This window comes from Rhinolophus hipposideros (genome assembly GCF_964194185.1).
Source record: "Rhinolophus hipposideros genome assembly, chromosome: 5".
NCBI classification, from domain to species: domain Eukaryota; kingdom Metazoa; phylum Chordata; class Mammalia; order Chiroptera; family Rhinolophidae; genus Rhinolophus; species Rhinolophus hipposideros.
Window position 1 is genome coordinate 54,345,753 of NC_138051.1, and position 14,669 is coordinate 54,360,421.

General features: G+C 33.2%; 1 protein-coding gene across 5 annotated transcripts in view; it reads right to left on the reverse strand.

Moving 5' to 3' along the window:
- VPS13C (vacuolar protein sorting 13 homolog C) overlaps window positions 1-14,669 on the reverse strand; it is a 168,107-nt gene that overhangs the window by 117,937 nt on the left and 35,501 nt on the right. For all 5 annotated transcript variants that reach the window (XM_081049777.1, XM_081049781.1, XM_081049778.1 and 2 more), the window contains 7 exons: window positions 14,371-14,430; window positions 13,460-13,540; window positions 12,177-12,234; window positions 10,462-10,589; window positions 8,968-9,074; window positions 8,247-8,418; window positions 6,990-7,052 (listed from right to left, as the gene is read on the reverse strand). In XM_081049777.1, the coding sequence (XP_080905903.1) occupies window positions 6,990-7,052; window positions 8,247-8,418; window positions 8,968-9,074; window positions 10,462-10,589; window positions 12,177-12,234; window positions 13,460-13,540; window positions 14,371-14,430 (669 nt within the window). The remainder of the gene's footprint in view (window positions 1-6,989; window positions 7,053-8,246; window positions 8,419-8,967; window positions 9,075-10,461; window positions 10,590-12,176; window positions 12,235-13,459; window positions 13,541-14,370; window positions 14,431-14,669) is intronic.

Here is a 14,669-nt window from a genome sequence, read left to right on the forward strand (position 1 = left end):
TTCAAACAGTGATCAAAGCTATAAAGAAAACGAAGTAAAAAAATAATTGAAAAAACTTTCTAATATGTTGACAATTATCACTTAAAAATATTTTAAAAGGAGAGCTGAAATAAATCTATGCACACACATCACACCAAGTCTAATTCTTGGTTTCAATATTACATTATAATTATGTCAGATGTAACCACTGAAGGAAACTGAGTGAAGGGTACACAAAACCTCCATGAACTATATTTGCAATTTCCTGTAACTCTATAATTAATTCAAAATAATATATACATATACCGTGTTTCCCCGAAAATAAGACCTAGCCAGGCACTCAGCTCTTATGCATCTTTTGGAGCAAAAATTAACCTAAGACCCGGTCTTATTTTACTATAAGACCTGGTCTTACTTTGCTATAATACCCGGTCTTATACAATATAAAAAAGACTGGGTCTTATATTAATTTTTGCTCCAAAAGACGCATTAGAGCTGATTATCCAGCTAGGTCTTATTTTCGAAGAAACACGGTTAACAGAAAACAAATTTTAAAATATATATAAAACCTAATATGAAGGAGATACAGAACTTTCCCTTTTTCCTACGTACCTCTCTGTTGCCTGATTTCCTTCCCTGTCCCAGAGTCAATGGTAAATTCCTTCAACCAATCCTCTGCCTATATTTTAAACTCTCTGGCCCTGTGCATTTTCCATTATAATGAAAAAACATCAGTCTTGAATGAAAAGAACAGCGTTCTCTTCATCTACACCCACTCCTTTGTTCACAGAATCCAATAATTAATTGCTTTCTTCAATTTTTAAGCAACTGATAACTGGTATTATATTTTAAAAACCCAATTAAACTGAAGCAAATTTAAGGAGGGCTGAAAATTATGTTTCTTCCAGAAAATCATTCTTCTAACTCAGGAACACCCCACAGCACTAGCCAATACCTTTTAAAATAATCATATGCTCTGACCCAACAACTGCACCATGGGGAATTTGTTCTTAGGAAATAGAGATGTTTGAGAAAATGTATATTCACTGCAGTGCCATATAATTAAATATAACCAATGGGAAATAGTGAAGCAAATTCTGGCATCTGCAGCAAATGGAATAATATTCAGCTACTTAAAATTATGTTGGGTAAATGATTCTAAGGAACACTGCAATAAATGTAACATAGAACACTATAACACATTTTTTTAAAAAGAAAGAAAAGTAAGTTACAAAGCCTTTTCTTGACTCCAAACGCCCCACCAGTTACCACTCCATTTTTCTGTTCTCCCCTTGTAGTATAGTATCATACTGTCTACACTCACTGACTCCAATTCCTAATCTACTCTCTCTCATTCCTGTCAAGTTTCTAACTCACACTATTCTATAAAAATTGCTCTTCAAATGACTTCTTTATTGCCAAATCCAATGATGAACTTTCAGTTTCCTCTTGGCATAACCCACTCTTCATGATGATTACAACTAAAAATTTTGGACAAAATATACAAAAACATCTACCAGACTCTGAAAAGTAAGCAAAGCAGCAGATAATGGAGGGAGTCAAACCTTGGAGAAGTGACCTTCACAAGAGTGAGTTTCCCATTTCCCCATGTTGTAGCCTACCCATAACTTCTCCCTCCTGGTGCTCTTGTCCTTGAGCAGTTCCCCTCTTGTTTCTAACCAGTAGAATACAAGGTGATGACATGTACAAGATTATGTGTATAAAATTATAGATGTCTTGCTGGAGTTTCTCTCTCTCTTTGAAGAAGCAAGCTGCCCTGTGATGGGCTGTCTGTGTTGTTAGGCCCATTTGGCAAGGAACTGAAGTGATATTTATGAGCTAAGGGCAGCTTCTAACCAATAGTTGGCAAGACACTGAAGTCCTCCATCCCACAGCCACAAAGAACTAAATTCTGCAAGCAAAGCAGATCATTCATCGGTTATGCCACATTAGACCACAGTCCCAGCCAACATCTTGATTGCAGTATTTTGAGACCTTAAGCAGAGGACTCGGGTAAGCCACACCTAGACTCTTGACCCACAAAAACTTTGAAATAATAAATATGTGTTGTTTTAAGCCACTAAGTTTGTCATGCAGCCAAAGAAAACTACTTTGCATGGCTCTGCCCTGAAGGAGGCCTCAATCATGGAGTAGTACAGAGGCACAGGCAGTTAGAACTGAGAGAAACTCCACAGGCTGGCCCTGGAATGAGAAAGGGCAGCAAAATAGACCCAAACCAACAAACAAAAGATTGGAAGAACTGAATTCAATTTGAACCATTATCCACAGAAGGCAAAACACAACTTAAGATCAGAACCTAACCAGGTCATGTGCTAAGACAAAATATTAACATTTTCCAGAGGATAACAGGAATTAGAGACTATATGATATAATGTTCATTATGTCCAGGATACAATCCAAAATTACTTGATGTGTGGAAAAAAAAGGCAGAAAAATATAACCAATTCTCAGAGGAAAAGATTCTCAACAGACATCAAAAATCAGATAACCTAGATGTTGAAACTATCAGGAAGACACCATAACGTATGTTACACGAGATAAAGGGAAATACACTTAAAGTTACTAAAATGATCAGAATTTTCAGCAGAGAAATGGAAACTATAAAAAGGAACTCAACAGGAATTTTACACCTGAAAAACACAATATCTGAAGTTAAAAACTCCTAGTATGGGCTCAATAGTAAAGTGGAAATGATAGAGGAAAAGAGTACACTTGAAGAAAAATCAATAGAAATTATCCAATCTGAAACAGAGAAAAATTATTGATTAAAAAATAAAATCAACAGCGACATGTGGTATAGTATCAAAAATTCATATATACATATACATGTACATATATATGTATATATGTACATATTTATGTGTGTATATATATGTATGTGTATATACATATGTATGTACATATGAGGTTGGACAATTAAGTTCGAGAACTTGTTGCAACGATGTTGCTAACCTTTTCTGATATCAGAAGGATTATTCATTATGAATTTGTACCAACTGGACAATTAACCAAGTTTACTATTTGGAAGTGCTGAAAAGGCTGCATGAAAAAGTTAGACGACCTGAACTTTTCGCCGACAATTCATGGCTCTTGCATCACAACACTGCACCACCTTTACACGGCACTGTCTGTGAGGGAGTTTTTAGCCAGTAAACAAACAACTGTATTGGAACACCCTCCCTACTCACTTCATCTGGACCCCAATGACTTCTTTCTTTACCCGAATATAAAGAAATATTGAAAGGAAGACATTTTTATGACATTCAGGACATCAAGGGTAACGCAATGACAGCTCTAAGGGCCATTCCAGAAAGAGTTGCAAAATGTGTGAACTAGGTGCTGGCATTGGTGCATAGTTTCCCAAGGGGAGTACTTCGAAGGTGACCATAGTGATATTCAGAAATGAGGCATGTAGCCCTTTTTCTAGGATGAGTTCGTGAACTTAATTGTCTGACCTTGCGCGTGTCTGTACGCGCACGTACACACACACACACACACACACACACACACACAGTGCAAAAAAAATGTATATACATTTTAAGAATGGAAAAAAACTGTATTAATAGTAATGCTCAATATATATTTACTGATAACAAAAATGAATACAAGTCAAGATTGACTTCTGCAATTACAAGAGATGCTCAAGGCACTTACCACCAGTGTCCAGACACGTCTGATAACAGCAAACTGCTGCTTGAGTATAGATAACAGCTCTTAAAATGTATATACATTTTTTTGGCACCCCCAGTATGTATGATTGGAGCCACGAATGAGAAAAAAAAGAAATTGGAAACAAAAAAATCATGTGAAGAAATAATGGCTACAACAACTCCTATTTGGGAAATCTAATGATCAATTCTCAGTCCTCAGCTCATTTGGCCCATCAGACGCATTTGTCACAGTTGATCACTCGCTCTTTCTTGAAATTCTTTCTTTACTTGGCTTGAGGATATTACATTCATAAAAGCTCCCCACCTACATCAACTCAAGTTTTGAGTTGGTCACCTTTGCTGGTTATCATCTCTAACCTGTAAACAATAGCATGCTTTGGGTCTTTGGAATCCTCTTCTCTAGATACTCTAACTTCTTAGGGGATTTCATCCAATGGCTTTAAATACCATCTACATGCTGCCCCTCCTAAATGTATACATCACAGACTTCTCTTCCACGGTTCACATTCATGTATTCAATTGCCTACTACATATCTCCACATTAATGACTAAAAGATAGCTAAAACTTAATAGGTCCCAAACTGAACTCCTGATCTTCTCCCATCTCACCCAAACTTGTTCCATCTAATCTTCCCCATCTCATTTCATGACAAGTCCATCCTCCCAATTGCTTTAAGCCAAAATCCTTAAAGTCATCTCCAAATTCTCTCACATAATCCACATTTAATTAATTGGGAAATACTGGCTCTACCTTCAAAATATATACAGAATCTGAACCTTTCTCATCACCTCCACTGCAACCATTCTCTCACCTCAAATATTTCAACAGCATCCTAACTGGTCTCCCTGTTTTCAGCCTTGCCCTCCCTCTAACAGTCTGTTTTCAAAGTAGCAGCCAGAGGGAGTTTAAAACCTAAGTCAGATTATACTTCATTCTGTTATGAAAATGGCTCCCAATTCAGAGTAAGAGCCAAACTCCACATAATTGCTTAAAAGACCGTACACAATCTGACATCCTCCCCAACTCCCACAATCACCCCTCCCGCTCCTCCACTACCTTACTTCTCTGACCTCATTAACCATCACTCTCTTCTCTCTCTCACCACTCTGCTTAGTTCCCTCAATGAGCCAAATATGCTCCCATCCCAAAACTTTTCAACTTTCTATATTCTTTCTGCCTTATACATGTTTCCCTCAGTTATCTTTCTTGTTGGCTCCCTCACCTTCTTCAGGTCTTTGCTCAAATGTATCCTTCTTAGTGAGGCATTCCCTGACCATCTTATTTAAAACTGCAACCCATTATTATCACTGCCTAGCTCCAGCACTATCTATATTACTTTCAATTTTTATTTATGTTTTTGTTTATCATTCTTATTTTTTTATTATCATTCTTCCTATTATAACATGAGATTTTTCTGTTTTGTTCACTTCTATATTCTAATGCAAATGATAATGATAATGATGAAGAAAATTATTTCTTTAATAATTACTGGGCGGTGGCTCAGGTGGTTGGAGCGCTGCACTCCTAACGCGGAGGTCACAATTCGATTCCCACATGGGCAATTGAGCTGCGCCCTCTACAGCTAAGATTGTGAACAACGGCTCTCCCTGGAGCTGGACTGCTGTGAACAGTCAGAGGTCAGAGTGGGCTGCCGCCGGCTACCACGTGCGGCCAGGCAGCTAGCATGAGTGGCCGGCAACCATGAGCTGCTATGAGCTGTCTACTGATGACCAGTGACTGACTGCCTCAACGGGGGGCGGGGGGGGGGGGGCTCATAATACTAGTATGGTCCAGGGAGCTGTGTCCTACACAACTAGACTGAGAAAACAGTGGCTTGAACCAGAGTGGGATGGGAAGCGGAAAAGAGGAAAAAATAAAAATAAAATAAAAATAATTACTATATGCCAGGCACATAATAGTCTAAGTGCTCTACATCGATGATCATGCACACCTCACAATAACCCTATGATGTAGGTATTAGGAATTAATCCTATTTTTAAATGAGGAAACTGAGGCACAGAGAGGTTGAATACCCAGCCCTACGTCACACCAGTATTAAATTAGAATCCAGACTATCTGACTCCCAAGTCCACAATCTTAACAGTAATGCTAGTACAGTAGGCACTCAATAAGTGTGTACTAAGTAAATGAATAAACAGTAGATACACTTTACTCCTATTTAAAAACATGAGTATGTGTAGAGATCTATGAATGTAAAAAAGACTAAAAGAATATACAAAAAAGTATTAACAATAGTTGTCTTTGGTGTGTGATCTTTCGTGGATCTATATTTTCTAATTTTTTATAGTGAGTTGTATTGCACTTGTAACTTATTCTTTTAACTACCAAAAAAAGTCATGTTAAAAAAATAAAAAATAATAATAAAAATAAATAAAAATAAATAAAGTCATGTTACAGAATAATATAAATGACATGGAACAATGTGGACAAAGTACCAAGTGGGATAAATCAGCAATTATGAAACACTATAAACAGAGTGATTGGAATTTGGGGGGAAAAAAGAGAAGAGAGAGAAAAGTAGGGAGAGACTGAAGAAAAAAGACGGGTGAAGGGTAGAAGGAAGGAATGGAGGGAAGAGGAAACAAACAAAGGTAAAGTGAAAGAAATGGGGGTAAGAAGCATAAATAAGTAGGTGCACATGCATGGGAAAAAAACTAAAAGCTTACATGTCAAAACGTTAACAGAAATACAGTACATCATCTATGTATCACATTGTGTGTTCACCACCCAGAGCCAGTTCTCCTTCCACCACCATATATTTGATCCTTTTTAACCTCTCCTACCACTATTCTCCTCCCTTACCCTGTTGTAACCACTAAACTATTGTCTATATCTATACACACTTAAAACTTGTTTAACTTTACTAACAATTGTCACCCCAATAAACTTTAATTAAAAAAAATAAAGAATTGTACACTTAAAGCCTATATAATTTTATTAATCAATGTTACCCCAATAAATTTAACATAAACAAACAAATAGTAAATAGATAAAAAAAATTGTTAACAGTTCGCATTCTGTACTATCAGAATTAGAGATGACTTTTATTTACTTCCTTTCAGGGGTTTCAAATTTTTTGTCATAAAATTTTAAAAAACGTTTTCCATTTAATGTCAGTTTTTTCCCCAATATTTCAGTTTTCTACTTCTGAGACTAAATAAAGCCATGAAAACTGAACCTTTATTCTAACTGAGTAAATCTCAACAATTTCCCATGAAACTTAATATTTCCTGATTCTAGGTTTAAAGTAGTATTAACATGCTTAAAACATAAAATCAGCTAATAAAAATAATTACCTCAACTTGTGCTTGTTGCCTTGCTAAAATTATGTTAAAAACATCTAGCGTCTTCTCCAAATCCTATAAAACAAAGACAGTTGTAAATAAGGAACATGATCATTAGAAAAAAAAATTTCTTCTTCTGTGATTTCTAAGCTTATCTAATCCATGAACAAACAGTATTTGTGATCTAATGAAAGTTTAAGTACAAATTTGAACATACACTTGGCTTTTACATTTTTAACTTTTGCAATACAAGAAATGTTTTCAAAAAAAGCAAATCATCATTGAAAACAATATGAAAATAAGAATTTTAATGAGACCATTATAATACACAGATAGCCATATAAGCAAATGGAAACAAGGTATTTAGAAGGGGAACTTTTTATAGGTATCATTATTGTGGTTCTTATTTCTGACTCCCACTATTCTATATTATTTTACAACCACTGCACAAAAGGTACCATTATAAAACACAAAATTTTTAAATGTAAAATTTTGCACATCACAAGTAATCTAAAGAAGAAACTGTTTTGGGAATTTACATTAAAAGTACATGAAATGAATGTAATATGTACTGAGTGACCTGCATGTCAGGTGCTCTGTGTTATCCCATGCATATCTCATAATTCTGTAAGACAGATTATTGTTTCCATTTTATACATGAGAACACCAGACCTGCGATGTTGAGAAACTTGATGCTCTTTCTAATAAATAATACGAGTGACTATCACATATATCAGAATAATAGAAATTCAATTAATTCTTTACATTATGAATTTGTGGCAGAAAGTTATAAAATCAAGATCAGATGATATGAAGCAAATTATATATTCAATCTGTTGTTTTTCTGTATTTCAAAAGGGGATAAATAAGATTCCTCCTATCTTGAGACTAAGAGCCTTTTTTTTTTTTTTTATAAATACTACTTTGAACTCTTTTTTTACAAGCCACTAACAAAACTAATATACACCTAGCTAATAATAAACAGCTCTAATGTTGATCTTCTAAATATTATTATAAAACCGAAACACATTTCTCCAAATGCCCATAGTTTACAGTAACCTCGTTTTATCTGATACTAGAATGGGTGGAAAACTTTTTTTTTAAAGAAGAAAAACACTGGGAAAACATACTGTGCATTTTCCCATAAAATTCTCTCAAGAAAGGATCAATTCTGTTCCTTCTAACATTATATTTTAATTCAAATTACCTTTAGAAGAATTAACATTAAAAGATGATTTAACAATACCTTTCAGCGATATATAGATATACCTGAATTTGTTTCTGTATTTCTTCTGGGACTTTAGTCTGGGTTAACTTGTTTTTGTAGGCACTTTTATAAGTCTTGAGCAAATGTCTGTGATTTTTTATGTTACTCCATGACCACATCTGTGTACACCTACGTATGTGAACTTCAAGAACAGAATCAATTGCATATTTCCACCTGCAAATCAAATAGTTTAATGCACATTTGAATTTAAAGGTTTAAAACAACAGCAAGAAAATTGCTTTGACTTTTTAGATCTACACTGTTACATTTTTTGTTAAGTGTTTTCCTGTAAGACTTCAGCACTAACATTTCAATTCCCCAGTATAATTTTCTAACTTAAATAGATTATGAAATGAGCAAACCACTCCAAGAAGATTTATCAAAGGAAAAATCAGAGAGGTATAAAATGACATTCTCATGTTGTGCAAAATTAATAGTATCCAATATGGTATAACATGTGGATGACTAAAGGGTAATTTAATAAGACCAAAAAATGTTAAAAGTCTTGCATGCTAAGTAAAGAATTTGGGAATAATCTAGGAGAAGTATAAAAGAATATGTTTATGAAAAACAGTAACAAGAATGTAACATAAAAGATATCCCTCTCATGTCTATGTAAAAGAAAAAAGTGGCCTCATCACGTGGCTTTAAAAGTGTCTTAACTCTGAGAGTCCCCAAATATATGATTACATGTTTCTTATTAAAAAAAATATTCTAACTTACCATTGTCGACCATTGGTATGAAGTGGTAAACAAGGTTTGTATTTCCTGTAAGGGGCATTTCTAACCATATAATCCACTGACTCCAAAAGGTCAATCATACTTAAGTACTATTAAAACAAAAACAAAGTTACATTGAGTACTTTGCATATATGAGTAAACACTATATTTTATTATATTTTCAGTCTAATGAGACTCCAAATTCCCTGAATAATGAATATCATAGTTGCCTAGTTACACAATATATTTCACCAAATTCAAGATACCATCAATTATAAGTTGTAACATAATTTCTAAGTTTCACAAAAGAAAACAGTGCTTCCAATGAATTGTCATACTACCAACAATACTATATGTCCCATTTTCAAATACGTTAAAGTGCAAAATAAATATACACCTTAGAAACAATAAAATATAGTGTCAGTAACTACTAACATGGAACATGCTTGTTCCTAAAACGACGTATTTTCCTATGGAACATCATTTCAGCAGTAGCTATTTATGAGCTGATTTTCAAACTGTTCCAGAAAATTATTGCATAACTAAAACAAGATAAATCTACATACTTACCACCCATCTTACCACCAATACAACAAATCTGTGTGTACGTGGAAGCAGCTCAAATGGAAGAAAACACACACACACTTAACATGACTATAGGTAAGATAAAGGAAGGGATAAGTCTAGCTGCTTCCTATTTTGCTTAATGCATTTCTACCTAAGGGATACCATATGGCTGGCTATTCAGCACTTAAAATGTGGATAGTCTGAACTTAAATGTATTGTAAGTGTAAAATATACCTCAGATTTAAGGAAAAAAGAAAAGGATGCAAAATATATTAACAATTTTTTGATTACATGTTCAAGGGATAGTATTTTGGATATGTTAGGTTAAATAAAATGCTAATAATTTTGTTAATTTCATTTTTTCTTTTTACTTTGCTAATGTAACTACTAGAAAATTTTAAATTACATATATAACTTGCATTATATTTTTATTAGACTACACTAGACTAAAAGCTCAATTAATTAAATATCCTATCCTCACTCCCAGTTCTCCAGATGTATTATCCAAACTCCCTGGGCATGTAACCAAACTTGAAAAACAAATGGAAAAAAAAAAGCTGCCAACATTGATGCTCTGCAAAATAAGTAAATAATATTTAATATAAGAGTGTCCACTATTAAAATCTGAGGAAGAAGAAACACATTAAAATCTCCATCACCAACTGGGAATTAAATGGAAATAATGTCATTCACTACAGTTTGGTAAGATTCTCTAGCAAAAAGGAAAACATTAGATAAAGTAAAACTATTTCTTAAATTTGATATGTATTTCCTTTTTAAAAAAATATAGAAAGTATATTTTTAGGAATCAAATCTCAACATAACAAACAAAAAGAACCACCAGAACACTGGCGCAGGAATAATCAAAAAAGACAAAAGCAATCAAGATTCAAGGCTAATTAAAGTTAGAAATCTCGAACTGAACCTTACCTGAGGCTTGGTCAATTCAATGGCAATATTTTGAACTTCTATGTTCCAATCAAGCTTGGGTGTTTTCAGCTCTGTTTCTGCATAAGGATTCATGTAGAGCTTTGCAGAGGCCGATATTGGCTGGAAAACTGACATTACATGGGAAGACATAAGGTATGTTTATGTGTCCTTATATATGAACAACAGTAAATAATTATAAGAACACTGTTACTTTGAAAGAAAAATAATCAAAAACATACTGAAAAAATCACTACCAAAAAATATCAAAGCATCTATTTATCTGCATAATACTAACTATCAAGCTCAATGGTTAAAGTGGAATCTCCAAGAAGGAAATTGGAGTCCTATGCGTCTAAGTAAGAAATGTACAAAATACAGACAATCTACTCTTGGTAATTCATACTCTGTAAAATTAGACTTTTCTTCCTTGCTACAAAACATTTAATGATTTTATTATTCATTAAAAATACTAATATAGAATAAGTACTGTGTACACCTGAAACTAATATAATGTTTGTATGTTAGCTATATTTTAATAAAAATCTTTTTTAAAATACTAATAAAATGTAGGAAACAAAATTTGATTAATTTCTGCCTTATTTAATCACAGGCAGAATTTAGGAATAGAACCATGAATGAAATTCATAATACCCCTAAAAAAATTACTACTTTATAATTCTCAAAATGATCATTACATACACAATCTTACAATAAACTAAATAAAATATTCTTGAAGTTGAGATGTAGCAAGTAAAGGTATATTAGGGAAGATAACAGGGAAAGTAAAGAAATAAATTTTAACTATGAATAGTATTAATATTATACAAATTGTGATACCATATAGTATTTACAATTTGCAGAAGATAATATAAAAATTTTAACTAATTTAGAGGTTATAGTAGAACATGCCTAATAATGAAGATGTAGATTTTTCAGAACTAGTTTTTCATGAATGGAAATACTTTCACAAATTATCATCATGTGAAAACCTTGTCGTCATTCAATAAAGAGGCCTACAAATATAAAGAGAAAGTGCAAACTCTCATATAATAGCAATTAGCTATAAAAGAATCTTTAAAAAAAATAGTAAATCAGAATAGTATGGAATACAGAAGACCATAGCACGAAATTTGAAAATGATCATAAAGGGGTATACTAAATATAAACAAAACAATAGCTTCTTTAGAATGAAACAGAAATGGAGAAAACAGATAAGTAAATAAATAAGCAGGCAGCTTTGTTAGAGATCTATTTAAAAATAAATACAGGTGAGACTGCTAAGAAAAGCTCAATTAAAAATAATCTCTAGACTGGTTGGTATGTCTTAACAGTGCAATAGTACTATGCTAGGGGCGACCTAGCATGAATATCAAGATCTCAGAGAATTAGTTATTAAACAAAGCAAAGAAACAAAACCTAATTCCTAAAACAAAGAAGATTATAACAAGGTAAGTAGGAAACATATAGAGGTCAAGGAACTTAGCTGTTGGGAGTGAACTACAGCCACATTGCCCTTCTCTCTCTTACTCTCAAGCAGTGTATGTGTTATAATCTACTCTTAAATAATTGGTTATAATCCAAATATACTATATCATAAAACTAAGTTATAAAATTAATACTTTCTCTTTGTCAAAGTAACTTTATTAGAAAAAGTGTATTAAAATATTTAATTCCAAGCTTCCTATAACATGAAATAAACTTTCACCATTACTTACTATATTGATGGTTGGGAGGTATATTGCTACTTGTAAGAATTTCACTTTTCAGGTGATCCTAAAGAAAAAATTTGAATTATATGAAAATGAAAAATAAAATGCACACACTACTCAGCTAAACATTACAAAAAAAAATCCAGTATCATTTCTCTTTGAATTAGTAATCCATTGGGAAAAAAAACACTGAGCATCATTTATAGGTATATTTCTTTAGAATAAAATATAGAAGTAGATAATTTTTTAAATTCTAAATATCGAGAAACATTATTACATTGTGTTCCCCTTTAACATTAAAATATATATGTCTAGGCTGGCCTGGTGGCTCAGGCAGTTAGAGCTCCATCCTCCTAACTCCAAAGGCTGCCGGTTCAATTCCCACATGGGCCAGTGGGCTCTCAACAACAAGGTTGACAGTTCAATTCCTCGAGTCCTGCAAGGGATCGTGGGCTGCGCCCCCTGCAACTAACAACAGCAACTGGACCTGGAGCTGAGCTGCGCCCTCCACAACTAAGACTGAAAGGACAACAACTTGAAGCTGAATGGCACCCTCCACAACTAAGACTGAAAGGACAACTTGACTTGGAAAAAAGTCCTGGAAGTACACGCTGTTCCCCAATAAAGTCCTGTTCCCCTTCCCCCCCACCAAAAAATAAATAAATAATATATATATATATATGTATGTCTACATAAACATCCATGAAACGGGATCTCAAACACTTTCTAAACAAAAGCAAGTTATTTGTTATAATATCTGAGAAATAGACTCTTAGAATTAATTCAGTTTAAAAAATTCAACTCTTATTCCTTTCTCCTCTAAGTAAATAAACATGACTAAGACTGGTTTAGCACACTGAAGTTTTAAATTAATCTTTCACTGTTCAGGAAATCATTATCACAAATGCTTAAAACATTTGCTAAGGATAGATTCTTTAGATCTGAAAGGTATAATGTTTCTTTAAAACAGGCTTCAAGTAATCATTCTCATATGAAACACCACTATGTAACCAGAATGCTATCAAAACTAGAGTATAAAAAACCATAAACACAGTTTCAATTTAATAGTATAGGTTCTCATCTCACTGTCTAGTGAATGATTTCACAAAGATCTTCAAAAACAAAATTGCTTTTTTAAAGACAGAATGGATTCCAAAAGCTCTTTCACACTTCTGATTTAATTATATACAATTTCACAAAAGACTGGTATCCTGTCCTCATTAAGGACCGATTATGGTAAACAAATTTAGGGAGTGTAGTCATTGCTTCCAGGTATAAACTAAAATTACCAAGATCTGTTCCCTTGATCCCCGGTAAGACATACTGCAGTTTACGTTCCAATAGGCACTAAGGCTATCAAGTCGTATAAGCTATAAAAGAAAAATAAAAGAGGTCAAGCAACTAACACACTGAAATTATGAATCAATATTAAAAATTATTCTCATGTTCAGTATCCCAAAATTATCCAATTGCCATTTTGAACTTATAAAGGAAAGAAAATAATGCAAAAATAGAGGAAAATATATGCATGTTATTCACAGACTTTATTATTAATCTATCATTTACTAAATTGTGCTTCCAGGGATACTATTACTAACGGGATTCATTCATTCAACTAGTATTTATCATTATTTGCTAACAGATCCTATCAATGTTCTGCTAAATAAGAAAGACATGCTAAATAAGAAAGACATGAATATGAATGGCTGTTTTGAGGGAGGGCTGAAGGAAAAGGATTCTATAATCAAAAAGGTGGGGAAAGCTACATACTATGTATCCCTCTTGAATATTCACAATGTTTATTAGCATGTTTAAAGTATTGTGAAGTCCTGCAGTTTAAAACAAAATGAAACATACTTGTTTAACTATGTATGGCTTAAACTTTAGTCAGCAATCTTACTTGAGAATATTTTTTTTCTACGAATCTAATAATAACTTAATTACTTAATGTTCCATAAAATGCAATCTGGGATATATTAATTTTATTCAGCTTCTTTATATGCTAGGTGAAGAACCTAAATCTCAAAATAGGTAAATGGTGATAGAAGATCACATCGTAAGAAGCAGTGCCAAAACTACAGCCTATGCATTTAACACACACTCCAATGGCACATTCTGCTCCATCTAGGTTTCTTCAAGAAAATACATCAAGTGTTTGAACCTAAGAAAATAACGAGAAATTTTTAATCTAGTCTAATACCTTGTATATAATTTTTTCAGTTTCATTTAATATGCATGGAGTCCAGTGTTCATTTGTAGTCTAAAAGAAAAAAAGAATAACTGTGAAATGAAGTATATATGTCACAAAATAGTACTCTAATATTTGTAACCTGTAACAACTTAGGAAGAAAAGACATTTAGCTAATGTTGGCAATCTGTTTTTTTACATATCGATATGACAAAATCAAAGGAACAGTGAAAATATAATTGAGGAGTTTCTAATTTAACTGAGTTCATTGATTCAGAAAATAATTATTGAGCTATTATATGTCCAAACTG